The sequence below is a fragment of the Gopherus flavomarginatus genome, chromosome 16 (assembly GCF_025201925.1).
Source record: "Gopherus flavomarginatus isolate rGopFla2 chromosome 16, rGopFla2.mat.asm, whole genome shotgun sequence".
In the NCBI taxonomy this organism is placed as follows: Eukaryota; Metazoa; Chordata; order Testudines; family Testudinidae; genus Gopherus; species Gopherus flavomarginatus.
The window spans coordinates 17,840,903-17,861,583 of NC_066632.1; the positions used below are offsets into that span (position 1 = coordinate 17,840,903).

The 20,681-nt window shown below is 60.5% G+C and overlaps 2 protein-coding genes across 17 annotated transcripts in view; one reads left to right on the forward strand and one right to left on the reverse strand.

Annotated features, from left to right (window-relative positions):
• The first annotated feature begins 298 nt into the window (after positions 1 to 298).
• LOC127035684 (zinc finger protein 883-like) lies at positions 299 to 5,024 on the forward strand. The gene is made up of 3 exons (XM_050925913.1): positions 299 to 378; positions 2,635 to 2,736; positions 3,157 to 5,024. Exons 2-3 carry the CDS (start codon positions 2,658 to 2,660, stop codon positions 4,539 to 4,541), a joined length of 1,464 nt encoding a protein of 487 aa, XP_050781870.1. The 5' UTR covers positions 299 to 378; positions 2,635 to 2,657; the 3' UTR covers positions 4,542 to 5,024.
• A 3,153-nt stretch (positions 5,025 to 8,177) lies between these two features.
• The window catches only part of PNPLA6 (patatin like phospholipase domain containing 6), a 71,190-nt gene continuing 58,686 nt past the window's right edge, over positions 8,178 to 20,681 (reverse strand). For 11 of the 16 annotated variants that reach the window (XM_050925754.1, XM_050925753.1, XM_050925747.1 and 8 more), the window contains 10 exons: positions 19,906 to 20,022; positions 19,632 to 19,701; positions 15,574 to 15,693; positions 14,887 to 15,003; positions 11,975 to 12,123; positions 11,176 to 11,328; positions 10,543 to 10,659; positions 9,879 to 9,975; positions 9,591 to 9,691; positions 8,178 to 8,774 (listed from right to left, as the gene is read on the reverse strand). In XM_050925754.1, the coding sequence (XP_050781711.1) occupies positions 8,727 to 8,774; positions 9,591 to 9,691; positions 9,879 to 9,975; positions 10,543 to 10,659; positions 11,176 to 11,328; positions 11,975 to 12,123; positions 14,887 to 15,003; positions 15,574 to 15,693; positions 19,632 to 19,701; positions 19,906 to 20,022 (1,089 nt within the window). In that variant the 3' untranslated portion in view covers positions 8,178 to 8,726. Of the gene's footprint in view, positions 8,775 to 9,590; positions 9,692 to 9,878; positions 9,976 to 10,542; positions 10,660 to 11,175; positions 11,329 to 11,974; positions 12,124 to 14,886; positions 15,004 to 15,573; positions 15,694 to 16,400; positions 19,223 to 19,631; positions 19,702 to 19,905; positions 20,023 to 20,681 lie in introns of those variants that run through there. The other 5 variants (XM_050925752.1, XM_050925758.1, XM_050925757.1 and 2 more) reach the window with 5 other exon arrangements.

The following is a 20,681-nucleotide window of genomic DNA, read 5'->3' on the forward strand; positions in this document are numbered from 1 at the left end:
TCTGCATCGGACTATTGCATTAACAGGCAGTTACTGTCCTTTGGCTTTGCAGCACAGGCCGCCTGGGACGCTGGTGACCTTGCTGAACACGGGCTCTTGCCCGGAGATATTTGGAACTAGAGGTGATTGCCACGGGAGCGGGGCCTCTTGCTGGTGCCGTGCCAGGCGGGAGGTGTCAGGAGCGGGACAGGGCCTGCGGGAGCGAAGCCAGCCCTGCGGTGAGAGGCAGGGAGCGTCCAGCGGTATTGCTTCGTGCGGCCGCTAGGCGTCTCCGCTCTGCACAGAGTCGCGGCCGCCGGCGGGAGCGGCCCCTGGTAAACAGCCGAGGCCAGGCTGGAGCCGAGCGGGGTGGAGGGCGCGGGCTGCAGCCGGAGCTCGGTAAAGCCCGGTCCTTCGGGGGCGGGGCGGGCGTTTGGCGCAGCAGCGGGGGCCTTTGTGCGGGGCCGGGCCGAGCCGGCGGAAGCGGGGCGGGGCTGTGCAGCCCAGCGCCCCGAGCCTGCTCCAGGGCGGCTCTGGGCCCGCTGCAGCCAGCCCGGTCCGCTCCCCCGCCCCCGGCTGGTTCAGCATGGGGGGCGGGCAGCAGCCCTCCATCAGCCAGGCCGCCACACGGGGGATGCACAGCTGCAGCCCGCGGATCTGCCCCGACCCCAGCCCGCTCCGGGACAGCTGGTAGGGGGAGGGGGTGATCCCTGTCTGTGCAGGGCGGGGGCAGGAGGCGATCGGTGTCTGTGCAAGGCTGTGTGTGTGTGTGTTTGGGAGGGTGGGGGAATCAGTTTTGGGTTAGGGCTCTGTCTGGTTCTGTTCAATATCTTCATCAATGGTTTAGGTGATAGCCTAAAGAAAAGTTTGTGGACGATTCCAAGCTGGGAGGGGTTGCAAGTGCTTTGGAGGATAGAATTAAAATTCAAAATGGTTTGGCCAAACTGGAGAAATAGTCTAAAGTAAATAGGATGAAATTCAATATGGATAAATGCAAAGTGCTCCATTAGGAAGGACCGATCAGTTGCACACATACAAAGTGGGAAGTGACTGCCTAGGAAGGAGAACTGCAGAAAGGGATTGGGGGGGGGGTGTCATAGTGCCTCACAAGCTAAATATGAGTCAATGATGGGACACTTGCAAAAAACACAAACATCATCCTAGCCTGTATTAGCAGGAGTGTTGTAAGCAAGACTCAAGAAGTAATTAGTCTGCTGTACTCCATGTTGCTATGCCCTCAGCAGGAGTACTGTGTCCAGGTCTGAACACCACCGTTCAGGAAAGATTAGGGCGAATTGGAGAAAATCCAGAGAGGAGCAACAAAAATGATTAAAGATCTAAAAAACATGACTTACGAGGGAAGATTGAAAAAACTGGGTTTGTTTAGTCTGGAGAAGAAAAGACTGAGTGGAGACATGGTAACAGTTTTCAAGTACCTAAAAGGCTGTTACCAGGAGGAGGGAAGTAAATTGTTCTTCTTAACCTCTGAGGATAAAGAAGCAATGGGTTTAAATTGCAGCAAGGGAGGTTTAGGTTGGACATTAGGAAAAACTTCCTGTCAGGGTGGTTAAGCACTGGAATAAATTGCCTAGGGAGGCTGGGGAATCTCCATCATTGGAGATTTTTAAGAGCAGGTTAGACAAACACCTGTCAGGGATGGTAATAATGCTTAGTCCTGCCATGAGTGCAGGGCACTGCACTAGACGACCTCCCGAGGTGCCTTTCAATTCTGTGATTAGAGGGAATCGGGAGAGGTGCTGCTTTGCAATGGCAGCACCAGCTAGCGATTGCTCTTTGGCCAGTGGTAGCACTCAGAGCCAATTGGAGATCAGGCCTTATGGCACCAGGCCCTTCACAAGCACAGAACGAAGACGCTCCTTGCGCCAAGGAGTTGGGGCGCTGTCCCAGCGGCAGGGGTCCCTGGGTGTGCTGTGGGGTGAGGAGGGTGAGGCGCTTCCTCCCTAGGTCCAGTCCAAGAGGGTGATGCTGTCAGATGTTTCCAGCAGGAGCACGCTCAGGGCTCCGTGGCTCAGAAGACCACAGAGCTGTTCCCTGTAGAGCTCTGGTGGCCAGGCTGTGTGCTCTGAGGCTGGTTTGGGGCTCTTTCGGGAAGGCCGTGGTCTGTTTCCCCTGCAGGGCCTGAGTACGCTGTCTGCTCTGGAAAGTGCAGGAGTCTCTGCCAGCCCCTTGTGACCGAGGGGCTCGCTGGCTCTTTGCCCCATGCAGTGGGGTCCCCGGCGGGGCCGTTGGCTCAGGGGTGTGGGCTGAGGTAACTGGCACTTCCCGGACTTGCTCCTTTGCACGGAGTTGGTGTTCACCACACAGGGTGGCCTTAGCCAAGCCAGCTGTTTCCCACCAGTCCCATTCAGAGGCTCAGTCCTGGCACTGCATGGAGCCAGTTTGGTTCAAGTCTGAAGCTGGCAGGGGGCTTTTATACCCCTGTGTTAGTGAGCGGCTCTAGGGCCATGCTGGCACCATGGCTGGGGGAGCCCTTGGGTTCATCTCCCCTCCACTCTGATTGTTTGTGTCTGAATTGACCCTTCTGTCTTTCTAGGGGCATTTCCTGGCTGTCCCGTCAATGCCAGCCCAGAGTGGTAGATGAACGCCAAGCTCGGGGGTATTTACCTGGATCCCACCTGCTCTGTTCTCACCCAGCAGGGCCCCAATCCCAATACTGGATGGAGCGAGGGGAAGAGGTGCAAGTCCCAGATCTCAGAAGAGGCGAGGACAGTGAGAGCTGGTCGGACCCCCAAACAGGTGAGGGATAAATAAGCCCAGCTGAGCGGGGTGGGGGCAGCTGGGATCCTCCACAGCCACCCCTGCAAGCCCTCCTGGCCCAACTCCTCCCAGAGGTTGTCATCACCCTCTCCCTGATCCGTGTGCACCACTGCACCCATCCCACCACCTGCACCAGGGTCCCCAGAACCATATGAGAGCAAACCATATGAAAAAGCAAATATTTCCAACCCGCACAGGGGCAAAGAGAGGCTTGTAAACATGAGCTGGGTGATGCAGATGCCTGCCTGAGTCTGCAGCAGCCTGAAAATCCCAGTTCGGAAACCTGCTCCAGGGAGGGGACGGGCCATGTGGGTGGTGCCTTGGGCTCTGACTGCCCTAGTTTGGGCCCTGGCCTCCTGTGGGGATGGCTCATGCCTGATTGCCCATTTGTTCCTGCAGGTGAGAGGCTGGCAAGCGTGGCTGGGGCAGTGGATGCTGCACCAGGAAGAGGCGGCACCAGCACTAATGTGGAGCTGATGGGGGCCCCTGCTGCGGGGGCAGAGGAAGCTGTGCCAGGAGGCAGTGCCAGGGTGGAGGAGGCTGTACCGGGCGGTAGTGGTAACGCAGAGCTGGCGCCGCACAGAGACCCCACAGTCAAGTGGCCCTTTAAATGCAGCGAGTGTGGGAAGAGCTTCCGGCAGAGTGCCACGCTGACAAGGCACCAGCTCCTCCATGCGAGCGAGAGGCCCTATGTCTGCACCACCTGCAGCAAAGGCTTTTGCGACCGCACGGCGCTGGCCACGCACCAGCGGGCGCACACAGGTGAGCGCCCCTTCCCCTGCCTGGCGTGCGGCAAGGCCTTTGCTGGCAGCTCGGCGCTGCTGGTGCATCAGCGAGTGCACACGGGTGAGCGTCCCTATCGCTGTGGGGAGTGCGGGCAGAGCTTCCGGCAGAGTGCCCACCTGGCACAGCACCAGCAGGGTGCCCACATCAGCCAGCGCCCCCACGCCTGCACTCAGTGTGGCAAGAGCTTCGGGCTGCGCTCCACGCTGGCACGGCACTTGCAGACACACAGTGTCGAACGCCCCTACGCCTGCCCTGACTGCCCCCGCCGCTTCCGTCAGCGAGCCCACCTGCTCCGGCACCAGCTGGCGCACACAGGTGAGCGCCCCTTCCCCTGCCCGGTCTGCGGCAAAGCCTTTGCCCTGAGTGCCACATTGCTGCGCCACCAGCTGGTGCACACAGGTGAGCGCCCCTACCGCTGTGGGGAGTGTGGGCGCAGCTATACCCAGAGCTCCTACCTGCGCCAGCACCAGCGCAGTGCCCATGCTGGCCAGCGCCCCCACACCTGCCCTGACTGCGGCCGTGCCTTTGCTGACCGTGCCAACCTCCTGCGGCACCAGCGGGGCCACACAGGCACCCGACCTCACACCTGTGCTGAGTGTGGGCGGTGCTTTGCCCAGCTGGCACACCTACGGGAGCACGGGCGCACACACAGCAGGGAGCAGCCATTCTGCTGCAGCCAGTGTGGCCAAGCCTTTGGGCACCGTTCAGCCCTGGCTGCGCACCAGCGCGCACACCGTGGAGAGCGCCCCTACACCTGTACCCAGTGTGGGTGCCACTTTGCTCAGCTTGCCAGCCTAGTGGAGCACCGCCGGCGGCACACGGGCGAGAAACCTCACGAGTGCCCCCACTGCGGGTGCTGCTTCCGCCACCGCTCAGCCCTGCTTCGCCACCAGCGCTCCCATGCTGGGGAGCGCCCCTTCCTCTGTGGGCAGTGCGGTCGTGGTTACACCCGCAGCTCCAACCTCCTGCTGCACCAGCGGGTGCATGCTGCTGAGTGACATCCCAGCCTCCAGGACGTCACCAGCATCTGGTGACTCCCCCACCCCTCATGCTGGGATGGTCCTGGCCTGGTCTGACCAGAGTCCACACTGTTGCATGGCCACTCCCCCGCCCACTGCCCAGGAATGGGGGTAGCTGGGCCAGGCCTGCGTTGTCCATCCAGGTACTGAGTGTGAATGAAGCTGCTGCCAGCAGTCATGGTTTCTCCAGCCCCAGGTAGCAAACGTAGGGGCAGAGCTTCCTGCAGGGTGGGGCCCTGCTCAGGGGTCGGGCTCGGAATGGGGGCTGTGCCCAGGCAGTGCCAGACTCCATTTTCTCCCCTTTTGCTGGCTGGTGCTGCCTGGGCTGCCACTCCAAAACCCTGGGCCCTGCATGTGGCTCAACCAAGCCAAAACCTGCCCTGATAGGGGAGTGGGGGCGCAGCTTCTAGTGAATTTTCTAAAATGGTTTGTTACAAAGTGAAAATAAACCTGTCAAATTCCCAGGAGCGCTGTGTGGTGTCTGCAGTGGGCAGGCACTGGGCCTCATGGCCTGACTGCACCAAGCGCCCCGGAGGGGAATGCCAGCTGGGCACAGGCACTCAGTGTTGCTATGGCTTCATTTGTGCTGCGGCATCCTGGCTCCATTTTGGAGAAATGTCTCTTTGGGGGCTTTTGTTGCCACCACATTGTGGGTGAACACGGGCAGTACCGCCTCCCTGGTCCGCACCTGTCACTGAGAGGAGCCAGCTGCCTCCCTCAGTTCAGCGCGGCATAATCCTTTGCAATGTCAGCAACGATTTCACTTCCCAGCCTCTCAGCAGCACAGCTGGAGGTTTCTGTTTAGCTTGCAGTCCCAATGCGGCCCTCTCTTCCAGCCCAGCTTCTCTGGCCACCAGGTGGGACGGGGCTCAGCTGGCTCTGGTCACAGTCCTGCTGTGCTGCTAGACCAGCCTGCATGAGGACACCATCATCAGCTGCCTATGGAAATCACTAGCACGCTGTGGCCCTGAGCAGACTCAGGGCCTTGCTTATGGGCCCAGAGCTCCAGATCAGCTTCACGCCTCATCTCCCACCTGTGGGGTGGGACATGGCTGCAGCAGCATGGCCAGGCAGCCAGTGCAGAGTGGCAGACACTGCCTGGTGTCAGCAATGCCGGCCGACAATGAGCAGAGGGGAGATGGCTTCAGGCCAGAGGGGTCTGTGCCCAGGTCTGGTGGAGAGGGGCAGTGACTGGGTCTTGGCTTTCCTAGGAGCCCCAGCTCCTCATCGTTCCAACTCCCTAGACCTGAACACTCCCTGCTAGGCAGCAGGCTGAGGGGCACTAGCTCTGCTGCATGCTACTGTGGGCCTGGTCACTGGCAGCAGGCACCCTGGCCATTAACCCCTGGAGCATTGATTCCCGGTGATGGGGGCTGCATGGGTGCCTTGGCGCTGGATTTAGGGTAGGTGTCACAGGTGCCCAGCTGAGGTGTCTCTCTCTGCTAGGGGGCTGGTGCCTGGGGGAGGGGACTCTTGGGGGTTGCAGTAAGGGGGGGACCCTGAGTTTGGGTCTCTGGGCAGGCCTGAGCTTTGCCATATAGTGGAGGCTTCCTAGAGCAAAGCCAGGGGGCAGGTCTTGGACTCCCGCTGGCCCCTGCTGGGAGCCAGACTAGGCCACATCTCCTGGGCCAGAGGGAGGCCCTTAGAGCAGGTGGGAGGTGCCGCTGCAAAGGCGGGAGGGCATGAGTGCGGTGAGCCAAGGGCAGTAACTGGGGAGCAGCTGTCAGGAGAGCCAGGCAAGCAGCAGATGGAGGTGTGGGGCCTGCTCAGCCATGGCTAACCCCACCAGGGGGCTGCAATTTCTCCTTGCTGCTACTAGACCAAGGTTAATTGCAGAAGCTGGGGCCACATGGATCCTGGTCCTTGGGTGGGGAAGTGACAGTGACCACTTGGCCAGCAGATCTCATCGAAGAGCCTGTGCTGATGTGCACCCCCTGAGCTGCAGTTGGTCCCAGGCCAGGGCATCCTGCAGCTAGAGCTGGCCCCAGGGCCAAAGCCATCTACAGGAGCAGCCCTCAGGACTTTGCTGGGAATTCAGGCCTGGGGACTGGGGGTCCCCAGCTGGGAGCAGTTCTAGTGTTGGGGAGGGGAGTAGATTCACCTTCCCCACTACTGAATGCAGGCTGCAGGGCCCATGGGAGCTGCAGCCAGGTGGGCACAGTGGAAGAGGAGGAGTCCCACGCTTCATGGATCTGCTGGGGACTGATTCTGTACCACAGGGGGATGGGAGGGAGAAGGGCATAAGCAGGTGCAGAGCCTGCCCTGGAGAGCACAGGAGCTAGGTCCCAGTGCAGCATGGAGGATGGAGTTGGAGCCTCCTCTGATCTCACCAGGCACCTTTCCCTGCAGTGAGTTGGGGGGCCAGGCCCACCCCAGTTTCCTACGTGCTAGATCCCACAATGGGAAGGGAACTGTGCATGGCTCAGTGGGCACACAGCTTGGCAGGGGCTGCACCCACCACCCCAGCAGCAGTGGTTCTGCAGGTTGCCCGGAGTAGGGGCAGTAGCTCTTGAGCGCTTTGCTTTCTCCTGCAGAAGCTAGTCTGGGCTGTGAGTTGGGGTCAGCAGAGCCACAAGCCCACTCTCATTATTCCCAAACACCTCCCCAGGGGCTGATCAGAGAGTTGGCCAAGAGTGACTGTCAGCCCCGGCCAATGGAAGTTTTTATTCTGGCAGGATAGGCAGACCCCGCCCCAGCCGTGCAGCCACAAGCAGGTTTCTCTTAAATAAAAAATAACAAAATCGCAGTGCTCATGCCTCTCTGTGCCAGCTCCTGACACCTCCCCCAAACCCACTCCGCAGCTCCCACCCCCCACAATAACTTAACAAAAATACATAGCATCTAGGGTTATATTGCTCCCACCCTGGCTGCAGCTGGGATGAGGGGGCTCCATGACAGTGATAGGATACCTGGAGGGAGGTGCAAACAGCATCCCAGCAGCTAAGCCAGGAATGTGTGTGTGCGTGCCCAGGAGCTTGGAGCGGGGGGGATGGGGGGTGTTCATGCCTGCTGAGGCCAGGATTTACTTCCCTGACAAAAATGGCTGCCCCAGGAATAGCAGCCTGACCTGGCAGAGTTACACGCAGCCAGGGAGAAAGGCTATGGCCTAAATCACCCACCCATGAGTCCCCTGGCTTCCCCTATAGGCCAGGCAAGCTGGGGCTATAGCAGGCCCTGCTGATCCCTGACTCTGAGTGCAGGGCCCAGCCCTGCCCCCCAGGAAGCCCAGGTCCTCTCTAGGGGTGGCAGGTGGGGCTGGGAAGAAGCAGCTGCAGGAGAGATGCTGAGGGGCATGTCCCATAGCAGCAATGTGGAGGAGGCTAAGAGGAAATGATACTGCCCCTATGCACAGTGCATGTAGGGGAGGAGGGAGAGGCAGTGTTTTCACCAAAGCACTCAGCCTGGGTGAGGGGACACGGGACTCCCAGGTTCTGGGCTCAGTGCAGTGTTCAGGACCCCAGGTGGAGATCTAGGGGAAGAGAAGCTAGGGCTGGACCTAGAAGGGCTTGAGGGCATCGGAGGGCATCTACCTCACCCCCTCAGGCAGCTCATCTTGGGAACCCCCGTCACCTGAGTGGGTCATGCAGCAGCACGTGGCCAGGAGCTGAGCCCTGGCCAGGAGCTGAGTCCTGGCCCACAGCAAGGAGCATGCAGGCACAGGGCCATGGGATGTGTGTGTGGGTGTAGCGGGGAAGGGGCTGGGGTAGTCCTCCCCCAGCATCCTACCCTCATCCCCACCCCCTACCAGAGGAGGCTGGGCCCTGCTGTCCCTGGAGCAATGCAGGGCCTTGGAGCGAGCAGCAGCCTGTAGCTGATACAGCGGGTAGCTGTGAGTGCCCCTGGACCTGCAGCAGCGCTGGCCTGGGTCAAGTACTGGCTGGTGGAGGGTGCTGGGCCCAGTGGCCGCCACTCCACCCTGAGGTGAGCCTGGACCAGGCTTCACTGCACACTGGAAGATGCAGAAGGGCTGCTGACCCCAGCAGAACCCTGGCCATTAACCAAGTGGAACCAGGCTGGCCTCCGGACTCCAGCAGCAGATGCAGGCCAGGGGATCCAGTGCAAGATGGGCTCCAGTGCCCCAGCCACATGCAGGCTGCAGTCTCGAAGTGCCAGCCCTGGGCCTGCAGGCTCCATCTGTCCCAGTTGGGGAGCAGGCGGCTGGACTCACTCCTGGGGCAGGGATTTGCGGTGCCGCAGACTCTTCTCCTCATCCTGGAAGGAGAAGACACCGTGTAATGCCACAGACCCAGCCCTCGGGGAGAATGGGGCCCAGCCAGCCACCAAGGGGCAGGAGGGGGCAGCAGTGCTGCTGTCGTGATGGGCCCTTGCCCTCAGGCTGAGTGAAGAACACACACCCTGTCCCTCCATCCAGTCCAGAGTGAGACCCCCATGCTCCAGGAGAGCTGTCCTGAGGGCAATCGCCCTGCCTCTTCCCAGGCCTGTTTAGTGAGAGCTAGGTAAGGACAAGCCACTTGACCGGGAGCCTCCCTCTTCCCAAGCACACCAGGGTCATCCAGGGCAACGTCTGGGTGCAGCCAAGCCCCATATTGCGGTGGGTTGGGCTGGTTCCCATACTCAAGAGGGGAAAGTCCATTTCCCACACCTTCCCACGTGACTCTTAGCTCCGCCCCCAGGATCTGGCCTCTCTGGGCTTCGGAGTTGGGCAATGCCAGCCTAAGAGTGAGGAGCCCAGGAGCTGGCAAGGAGCGTGTGAATGGGAACCCCATCCCCAGAGGAGTGGGGGAGTGTGAAGAGCACACCGTGGGGCGCCTGCAATATTTGTGCAGGGAAGGGGGGCATGGTCCCAGGGGCTGGGGAATCTAGGCCCACCCTTGCTCCCTGGAGCATGGGCAGCAGCATCTGGGAGCAGCACTCCCTACAGCTCCCAGAACAGTGGCACAGACGGAGCCCCACCTGGGCCAGCTCCCCCATCTGGAGGAGGCAGGGGGCAGTGAGAGGATCCCAGAAGCAGCTGGGCCCAGGCCAACCCTCCCCAGGGAGCAGAGGCCAGAGTTTAGTCTCAAATACCTCAGCGTGGATCCACTCAGCCGGTGCTAACAGCTCCTCCTCTCCCCGCACGGGGTCCAGCCCTTCCTCCTCATACTCTGTCAGGTAGTCAGATTCCTCACCTGGGATGGGAGCACACATGGGGCTGGCAGTTGCTCCTGGCCTGGTGCTGGTGCCCCTCAATCCCGACCCGCAGGCCCCCCTTCTATCTCAGCCCTAGCCCCCCTCCCCCAGCCTTGCTGGGGCCCCAGAATCCTACTGGAGTGACATGGGCAGAAAGCCCTGCATCGCGCCCCCTGCCCCACTCACCATCAGCGTAGCCATCGGACAGGTAGCTCTTGGCCGGCTCGATGCGAGACACGATCTCGGCCAGATCAGTGAACCCCGCGCTGGGGCAAGTCAGCACCTGGGGGGTGAGAGCCAGGCTAGAGATGCCCCTGACAGGTAGCCCGGGGGGGCTGGGACATAGGGAGGAAGTGCTATGTGCACTGAGCTAGAGGCGGGTGGTTCAGGAGTGCTGCAGTGGGTGAGGACAAGGAGTGGGGGGCATTGTGACAAGGGGTGTGGGTCAGGCTCTCACCCCATACAGGTGGCTCTGAGTCCAGCCCCGGGGGGGTTCCCCCACTTCCCCAAGGGGCTGGGGTTCCTGCTTGGCCTAAGGACAAAGGGACCAGGGCCATACGGTGGCCCCTGCTGGAACTGGAGTCTGCACAGATGAGGGAGAGCACTTCCTTGCCAAGCCCCCCCCCACTCCCCTTGGAGCCCCCAGCCCTACCGCTTGGGGCATCAGGGCTGAGCTAGTTGTTCCCCTGCCCCAGGCACTGGTGCTGTGCCATGGGGCTGCCACAGCCAGGACCCTGTAGGAACATCAGCTTGGCACAAAAGGGAGCTAAGTGGCTGGAGTATGACGACGCACACACTGTAGCTACCCATCCCCTGCAGGCCCCCACCCCACTGCTGCCCCCTCACTCACATCCATGCGCTTGCTCTCGTAGAAGTCGGCCAAGTGCCGGTCCTTCACCATCTTCTCAATTATGTCACCGCGGCACCAGCCGCTGAACACCACCTTGCCATGCTGGTAGCCCACATCCTGCATGAGATGGATGGGCAGGGTGAGGGGCCCACTCCTCCCAGCCAGCTGCGGGGGGGACTGGCCAGGCCAGGCTGCGCCCGCTGCAGAGCAACACATGGATTTGCCCTGGGTATTCTGACGCAGCTTGGGTGGCCATCAGATTTCCAACCCAGCCCCCCTGAGCAGGGCCTCTCCCTCCCCAACCTGGGCACAGCCAGTGGCCGAGATCGGGGCCTCCCACCTTCCCCACCCCAACCAAGTGCAGCCCCCAACCTCCCACACCCTGGTGAACACAGACCCTCCCACCCCCCAGATCAGGGCCTTCCACACTCCCCACCCCTGGCTGAGCACAGACCGCCCCCCACCACCCAGATTGGGGCCTCTTGCCCTCCTCACCCCCGGCCAAGCGCAGCCCAGGACCCAGATCAGGGCCTCCCACCTCCCCGTCCCCAGCTGAGCACAGACACTCCCCCAACTCCTTGATCAGGGCCTCCCACACTCCCCAGCCCCACGGCCCAGGCCGTCTGGACTCACGTAGATCTCATCAAACTTGCCAAAATCCATGGTTTTGAAGCGGTCGATAGGCGGGCGAATGTATTCACAGTAGGAGCTCGACTTTACTACCTCCAGCTGGCGCACACATGACACATAGGCCAGGCGCGACTGGATCTCCGCCATGTCGGGCACCTGTACGTGTGTGGGGAAAAACAGGAGTGTACTGCAAGCGGGTGGATCAGCCCCACCTGGGACAGCATCCCGGAGGGGGCTGCAAGGGACAGTCTCTCCTACTTTCTGCAGACTGGGACAGCATCCTGGAGGGGGCTGCAAGGGACAGTCTCTCCTACTTTCTGCAGGACAAGGACACACACACACACACACACTCTCTCTCTCTCTCTCTCTCTCTCCAGCTGAGTGGCTGGAGCTGGATCCCAACAACTGCCACTGGGGCATCAGGAGTGACTGTGCCCAGCCAGCCTGAGGGAAGACCTGGCTGCCAAGGCAGGCCTGCATGCTCAGGCAGGAGCAGCTCTGGGAGGCAGGGGCTGGGGCGGAAGGGACCCTGCCAGAACCTAGGGCTGTCGCTGCCCTTGGGGTAGGGGGAAGAGAGATGGCAGCAGCAGAGAGTATGGGAGCGGGGGAGGGATAGTGAAGAGCCCCAGCCCTGGGTGAGTGGGGCCCGCCTGCCTCCCCTCACATGCCCCCCTGGCCTGCAGCATGGGACAGGTGTGGCCCAGGTGGCTGGGATGATGTGCCCGGAGGCAACAGGAGAGATGGAGCAGGTTCCCCTTGGAGGGGGCTCTTGGGCAAGCCCCCAGGGCAGTGCAGGGCTCACCTTAACCTTCTGGGCCCAGGGATTGAGGCGTTTCCACAGCAGCCACCAGCCTGAGAGGCTGTCGCCGTAGTTGCAGAGGTCAGTCTCGTCCTGGCTTCCCACGTCAATGGCGACCACTGTCTTGGCACCCATGTTCCGGGCAATGTCCGCTAGTGTCAGAGAGAGTGCATCAGGGGCGGCGGCCCAGAAGACAGTCGCACTGCTGGCTCCCCATGCTCCTGCCTGTTGCCATTAGGGCAGCTCCCCGCCCAATGCCCCAACCCTCAAACACAGCTGGGGAGCAGAGTAGAACCCCAGCCACAAGCAGGAGGTGGGGAGCAAAGCCAGGTTTGCAGCAACCACTTTTCTCCCCTCATCCGCATTTGCGTGGGAGGCGTGAGCAGCATGAGAGCAGGCGGGGTATGTGGGGGTGGCTCTGCAGCACCCGGGAGTCCAGGACACCTTCCCACTAGCACTGCCCAGCTGGCCAGGCGGGGAGCTTCCCAGTGCAGGGTCCAGCATGGCCAGATCTTCCTCATGCCCCCTCTAAATTTCTCTGTGTGAAGTGCAGGTCCAGCTCACCCAGCCTCCCCCTGCTGGCTCTGTTCTGCCTGGGAGCTCCCCCTCCATGGCACATTCATAGGGCAGTAGGAACCAGCAAGTCATCCCATGCAAGGACCTCTGGCCAGACAGGCTGCAGCAGGACTGTCCCATGCTGAACTCTGGACTCTGAGCTCTGTCAGGGACAGCCCATTGCAGTGCTGGGGAGGGCCCAGTGCAGCTCCAGGGGTAGAGCACAGCTGCTGGAGCAGTGTGTAAATGGCTGTCTGTCAAAGACCTACTGAAGGCTTACCCAAGTCTGTTACTGCCAGTGGGTGCAGTCTCTTCTGTTAGGCTCTATGGAAGGAGCAATTAAGCCCCTTTATGAGGTAACTGTAAACAGAAGCCATTGCCCAAGGCACTGGGTGGATCACATGGCAAGGCCAACCATAAGCTGAACTGCATGGGCTGAAGGCTTCTCTGTAAGTTTTTGTAATATTTTTTGGAAAGTGTGTGACTCAGTTTCTCTATTGTATAATGCCACCCCCTGAGTATGAAGGGGTTAATGTCTCCTCAGGGACAGGGAGATGAGAGATGGGGTGTGGGTATTACGCAGACAGGTCTGGGGTGGTTTGAATGATCAAGAACTCTCCCTATATGGACAAAGTTGCCTCGGAGACACAATGACCAGGCAGTGACTATTACAGACTGGGAGCTGAGGGGAGCACAGCAAGACAGGGGCTGAGACAAAGGGAGCAGGTGTATGTGTGTGGAGGGTGTTAAGATGGCTGCTGCCCAGAAGATTGGAGCAGAGGCTACTGCTAGCAAAGGCTCTGAGTTCAGACAAACCTGCCCTCCTTGGTCCTGGAGTCCAGGAGACTAATGAAGAGGGCGTGGTCTGACCAGGCTGTGCAGTGTCACTGTCAATCCCTGCTGGCTGCATCGCTGCCAAAGGGGTTGAGTCTCTCACAGAGGTCTACACTCAACTGGACTCACTGGGGAGCCCCGGTGGGAAACAGGAGGGCTAGAACCTGAAGTCTCAGAGTTGTGGGGCTCGCCCTTGCAAAGAAAGGAGGCCTGGGGCCTAGTACAACCATAAGGGCATCCTGAGCATGATGGGCACCTTGGGACACCAGGAAAGAGGGGGGATTGGTTGAAGCTGTGAGGACCTGAACGTGAGCAGCCGGCAGCAGCAGTAGTGGTGGGGGTGGCCATGACAGGGAGCAGAGACAGAGCTCTGGGGGTACAGGACAGGCAGTTGGGAAATCTGGACCAAGGAATGTGCCTGCTGCTGTTTGCTCCTGCTGCACCCACGGGAAGAAGGCTTGAGGCATTCTCGGTCCACAGACAGAACCACCTGGCTCGGAGCAGCCATTTCCCTGAAGGAGGAGACCCGGCAAGGCCTCACGTCACTGGGGCTGAAGGGGGACAGGGACATTCCAGGGCCTGACAGGTCCACGCTCAGCCCAGCTCCTGCATTAGCACTAGGAACCACCACTCGTGGAGCCCACCCGGCACAGGGTTGGTTTCCTTCTTCTGAGCATCAGCAACAAGACTGGTGCTAAGTTCCAAGAAGCCAGACCCTGTGGCTGCCTGCCCACGCTGGCACCATTTGGCTGCAGCATGGATCAGCAGGTGCTGATGCACAAGGCTGAGCTCAATGTGACTCCATGCAGCTGCAAAGGGAACCCGGTTCCTTGGGACTTGAGACTGTTTGCTCTGGAGCCTCAGGGACAAGCCTCCCGTCTCTGCTCCGGGGCTTGGGGGCTGGAACTGAGGGAAAAGGTCCCTGGGTAAAGAGCTGGGTGTGGTTTCAGCTGGGGAGCAGCCTGGGGTTCTTCCGTGGCCTTTGCTCCAGTTTAAGAAGCCCTCACCCAGGTTGGACCCCAGCACTGCAGTTCCATAATGTCCAGTCCTCAGCCTGACCTCAAGGGGGAAGGAAAGCAGGGATCCCCCACCCCCATTCCCCACTTGGGATGCCAGGGACAGCAGACAGCAAGAATGCAAAGCAGTCAATGAGGAAGAACTGCTCCCCTCACACACACACATATAACATGAGCCTGCCCAGCTGGTCGTGGGCCAAGGTGCTGCACCAGCCCCACAGGGTGGTGGGAGGGAAGCCCCCCTCCCTGAGCAGGATCCCCACTTCGGGTGAGTTGCTGGTTTTAACAATAACATTCCTCCATGCCCACAGAAGGGCAAGAGGCCCAGGCCCCAGCTCAGCTGTGAAGAGGGCTCTAGTGCTGCGGAGACACCAGTGGGGGTGGCGATGGAGATGTGTGCCAGGGCAGAGCCAGGCAACGGGGGCAGAAAACGCTGGCAGCAGCAGTGCCTCCCTCCGTGGCCTGCTTTGTAGTCTGTGAGCAGCATCTCCATCGGCGGCAAGTACTTGCCTGGCAGGTTGTTGATGTAGCCACCGTCCATCAGTAAGTTGCCGTCCTTGGGGTCACAGAGTGGCGGCAGGTACCCGGAAAGGGTCATGCTCGCTCGCACATACCGCCACAGTGAGCCTAACCGGCAGGAACAGACGCAGTCAGGAGACGGCCTCTTGCAGCCCCTGAGCCCTGGGGAAGGGGAAGGCGCCCCTGGCACCCAGGCTGAGGAATCTGCACAGCACGGTGATAGGCATGGCCCTTGGAGCCAGCAAGAGACTAGCCAACTGCCTAGAGCTCAGCCAGGGGGCTGGGGCCCATCCTTGTCCCTTGCTCTGGAACAGGTGGTGCGGTGCCTTGAATTGACTCCCAAAGGCCTCAGGAGAGACCGAGCACCTGGCCTGGTGGCCGAGGCTCCCAGTGCCTCCTCCCGCGAGGTGCAGATTTCTCAGCTTGAGCAGCACATGTCTGGACAGGGTGCTGGGATCCAGCCTGTGCCCTCAGGCCTGTCAGAACCAGCCCTTGCCAAAGAAGGACAAGCCATGGCATGGAAGAAGGCAGTGGCTGCAGCCCAACTTGGAGCAGCCATGGCAGAGTATGGTGGGCAGGGGTTGCAGCCAGTTGCCACCCCGGCCCAGCCTGGACCTCCCTTCCAAGCCATGCTGGTCATCCTTGTGGCCCAGGGCCTGAGGAGCGCATGATGCTGACCTGGGACATTGTTAACATAGCAGCCGTCCACAAGCAGGTGGCTGTCCTTGGGGTCGCAGAGAGGAGGCAGGTAGGGGGGATAAGATGCACTGGCTCTGATGTAGCGCCACACACTGCCTGCTGGAGGGAGAGGAGACAGTCACAGGGGATGGGGACAGCACAGATGGAGAGAAAACAGGAAATGACATGACAGAAGCTTTAGAAATCCAGCTGCCCGCTAGAGCATTGGTGCTAGGAGGTCTCTCCAGCCTGGCAGGGAGAGGGCACAGCGGCTCAGACACGGGGCAGTCTGTGCTAGGGGTCAGGCTGGGTGTGGGAACAGGTGTCCCCTGCCACCCCCAGCCTAATACAGGGACAGGCCCTTGTGACATACCCAGAAATCCATCCCCCCACCACCAGAGGAGGGACCAATTACCTGAACACCCATCCCCCTCAGCCCACTCCAGCTAGTGGTGGCTACACTGACAACTGGGCTGGGCTATTCTACCTACCCCAACGCCCTGCTGGCTCTCCCTGCCATGGGGCAGTGCCAGGGCCTGGCCCAACAAGACGCTGCTGTGTGCTTGCTGGCAGAAGGCTGCCCGGCAACAGGCACATGGGCATGTTGTGACCAGCACTCAAGGGGCTGCTGGACCCTGGGGCCAGGCCAGCTAGAGAATGAGGCTGTGCAGACTATGAATGCAGTTGGCTGTCAGGAGCTCTTTGCATGACTTGGCCTCAGCCTGCAGCCTCCATCGCAGACAGAGCTCTTCACTGCCTGTTGGGCTGACATTCCAGCAGGGCAATGGTGCAGAGCTGAGCACAGAGGGTCATTAACTGGCCTGGGCCTTCACTGGGCTATGAACACCCAGCCAAGACTCTGGCTCCCCGACCCCGTCCCCCAGAAACTGGTTTGCTTGGCAACACCACGAGGGAGGATTCTGGTCACCTGCAGAGGCTGACCAGGGAGTTGCCTGGCAGGGGCTGGAAGCAGCTTTACCGGAGGTTCTGGTAAAGCTGCTTCCAGCCCCTGCCAGGCAACTCCCTAGTCAGCCTCTGCAGGTCTTCGGCCCCTTTTTCAACAGCTCAAGGTAAGGGAAGCTGCTGAGGGAGCCAGATTCGGAGAGGGGACCCTGCCTCCCTGGTGCCCCCAAGGACTGCCTGGGACACGAGAGCAAGTGAGTGAACCTGTGCTCAGGAGGGTGGTGTTTTCTATAGGATCTGTATCTCCAGGGTGTTTCTAATACTTAGGTAAAGAGCACTAGTGTCACACGGCTGTGCAGAGGGCCTGTGCTCTATGCTACACCTAGCCCAGGGCCCTGGAAGAGGGGACCCAGCAGCTCACCTTTTCGGAGGGGCTTGGGAGAGGGCATTTAAGTTACTGGGGAATCTGAGGGGTCAGCATTGAGCTCGGGGCTGGTGAAGGGCTATATAGTCACAGTATGCTCAGGAGAAGAGGCTAGATAGATGGGAGCACCCTAAGAGAATGCCTAAAGGAGCTGAAGCTGAGGGCTCAGACCTTGGGCATCCAGCAGCTAGGTGCCCTTACAGCAGCCTGGTGGGGAGCTGGCAGAAGGCTGCCCGGCAACAGGCACAGACCGGATCGGTTGTAGGAGTGCCCTACTGCAATGGGAGGGCCAAAGGCAGTGGGGTTGGGCCAAACTCCCCTGGCAATGGGCTGCCATGGCTCAGAGCTGGAAGCCCAGCAGAGTGCTCTCCTGTAACCTTGCAGTAACTCAACCAGCACGGCCAGAACATCAGAGAAAGGGCGAGTGGGGCAAGCCCAGGGCAACAGACGCCAGGACAGAACTATCCAGGGCCGAAGGCAGCAGCACAGGCTGGGCACTGCAGGTCCAGGAGGAGATTGAGGCACATGCTGAGATGGTGGTGCAGGGAGTCCCAATCATTGCAGGAGGCAGAGGCCCCATTCCATGGACTTTGGGGGAAGGGCTTCGGCTGATGGCTCTGGATGCCAGCTGAGGACCCCAGGGAAGGACAGCAGGGTCCTGGTAGGGGGGAGGCCTTCCCCTGGCATCTCCCCAGGAAGAGAGCACTCACACAGACACACAGCAGAGCCAGCCCTGCCTCTCCCTAACCCATCTCCCTGTCCCTGTCCCCCAGGCTCAGTGAGTTAGGGATGAGTGTGGGTTAGTTGGCATTAAGACAGACAAGCAGGCAGAGTGAGAGCCAGGCAGTTACAGCTGCTGGAGCGCCCCGTGGACAGGCATGGAAGGATCAATGTCCCAGGTGAGATCAGGCGCCTGTGACAGATGAGGCATAAGATGAGGACCAAGGGCAGAGACTGAGTTTGAACCAGCAGCACCCCCCCACCTACCTCTCCTGGGATCCCCCAACCACCACCACATGAGTGCAAGGACAGAACGCTACCCCTTGTGTGCCCCAGCCCCGGCACATGCACCCCCCTCTAGCTGCCTCCCCCAAGAGCCTCCAACCACCATCACCTGAGTGCAAGGACAGAACATTGCCCCTTGTCTACCTCAGCCCAAACCTCACCACACACCCACCCACTCACCCCCACAGCAGGCCCTCTCTTCCACCCAGAGCTCCCAACCACCACCACCCAAGTGTAAGGGCAGAATGCTGCCACAACTCCCCCCAGTGACTCAGAGCAGCTGCTGCTAACATGCCATCCAGCTGGCCCAATTAGGGTGTCAGATGACAGGAGGGCTGCTCAGGCCAGGCGTGAGGGGCAGGGGGCAGCAAGGTTAGTGTGTCCCATAGCCCCATCGTGTGTTCTCCCCACACAGTTAGGAGTGGGGGATGTTACCAGGGGTTAGTGAGTAGCAGAAGTGTTACAAGCAGGGAATTGGGGAGGAGCCAGACAATGACCAAGTGGGCAGCGGAGTGTGGGGATGGGCGGGAGGGACTCGCTGTGGGGCCCCAACTCTGACCAGGAGCAGCGTCAGCAGGTCTTGGGCCTGGGTTCTGCTGGCCCAGGCTGGCCTTTGCTGCCCCCAGAAAGACAGGAATGGTGTCTGGCTGTTTGGAGATTCTGGGCCCTGAGGCCAGGTGATTAAGGAAAGCCAGCAGCTCCTGCTGCCCAGGGCAGAGTCATGGGTAGGGAAAGCCCCCGGCCCTTGTGTTTGGCCCCAGTCAATTCAGGTGCAGTGCTCCCTACAGGGGGTTTCCCAGAGCCTGGCTTTGCCTCTAGCACAGCCCTGGCAGCAGAGCCCAAGCGCTCCCTGTGCCATCAACGGCAGCTTCTGCCCCGGCTCTCTCGCAAGGATGGAGACCTTTATTTCAGCCCATCAGTCCTAATTAGACCTCTGGGGCCCTGCCCTGACAGCCCCTGCCCTTCTTTCAGCCCTTTCCTCTAACACTATCCTTTGCTGCAGAGCAGGACGCTGAGGGGCCCTGCCAGGTGTGAGAGCAAAGGGGGCAAGCGCAAAGACATCAAGATGGCCATGCCCGGCCCAGTCCCTCGCTGTGTTAGTGGATGGCTTGGCAGTAGGGTGACCCATGCCCGCTGATGTGGGCTAGGGGTTACAAGCACTGCTCCCTGGGGGATAGGGGGCACTTTCTACAGCAGGCGATTCCTGTCCTTGGAGACATCGGCTCAGCGCCTGAGGGGAAGCACTGCTCAGCTAGGGTTGCCAACCCTCTAGGTTTGGCCTGGAGTCTCCCGGAACCAGCATCGATCTTCCGATGACTATTGAAAGCAATCAAGATTTTAATAGGGTATTTTAAGAAAATGACATTATGTCAGGTTGGAAAAAAAAATCCCCCGAAATAGCATAGAGATGCCAGCTCTGACTGAAGCTGAGCCCAGGCCTGGCGTGGCCACGTGGACCCATCCAGCACACAGGCAGCAGGACTCTTCGGAGAGAGCCAGCAGGGGCTGAGACAGGCCAGTGAGGCCTGTTACTCTCAGCAACCAGCCAGGCTCTACCCCACATGCTTTGCTACTAGCTCAGGGTGGGGTTGAGGGGGCAGGGAGAGGCCTTTGGCCCTAGGCCCTCACATGAGCAGGATGCTGAGGATTTGGGCCCCAACATCCAGGGCACCATGCACCGAGTGCAGCCTGGGAGACACCGTGGGTGTGAGGTGCAGGCGCTTACCGTCCTTGTGGACCCGCATGGCCGAGGCTGTGATGTCTGTTGTCACGTTGAAGTAGGGGAGCCACAGATCCTGCAGGAGCACAAAGGGCTAATCAGAGACCATTACAGTGCAGGATGCTGTTGTGGGGGCTGTGCAAGGCACCATGCCCGCTGGACAAGGCCAGGCTCCAGGGAACACAGCTGCCAGCAGAAAGCATTGATCAGGGCTTCCCAGCAAGAGGCTACTTTGAGTGTTCTGCACCAGGACCCTGCCCAGCTTCCTGGACCCACCTACCTCAATCTGCTTGTCCTGGAAGACCTTGTTGATGCTGGTGTTGAAGGCCGAGCCAGAGAACATGGAGGTGATGGGGTAGGTGAGGTCCAGGACCGTCTCAAACACGGAGTTCATGCTCTGCAGGAAGAGGGTGAGGAGTCACTACGTGGGTGGCACGGCCCAGCACAGGCAGCATTCTGAGTCCAGGCTGCCACGCCACTTGGCATGCCGGCCCTGGAATCGCTGGTGGGGGTGTGACATGTCCTCCAGCCAAAGCACCGTATGCCAACTAGCATGACGGGCTGTTACTGGGGAGGCTGCAATTCCCACCGGAACCCCCTGCTGCCCTAGCCTGCTGCATGTACAACAGAGGCTGTCGTGTCTAGCAGCACAATGCTGAGGCACACCATGGGCTCGCTGCTCCAGGCCCAACAGACATCCCAGGCCCAAAGGGAGGACAAATCCCCACAGCCTGCAGGGGGTTTGCCTCTGAACCCACAGGACAGAGCTGCATAGCATGTGCAGGGGCAGAGATACCTGCAGCAGAGAGAGCCTGGAGGTTCTACAGGCCCCCCTCAGACAGACTGATCAAGCCCAGTGCAGGCTGGGACCTCTGTATTGCACTTGCTAGCTGTGAGGGCCATGTCCCAGTGCCTGGACCTGGCTGCCAGCGGCTGTGGGGAAGGCTGGGTTACGGGGTGGCAGCTCTGGGAGGGGCTGGTTTGGGAAGTTCTCCTGCTCCCACCCTCCCAAGTCTGGCCCTGCCCCACAGCACACCTACTCTGCGTCTGCCCTAC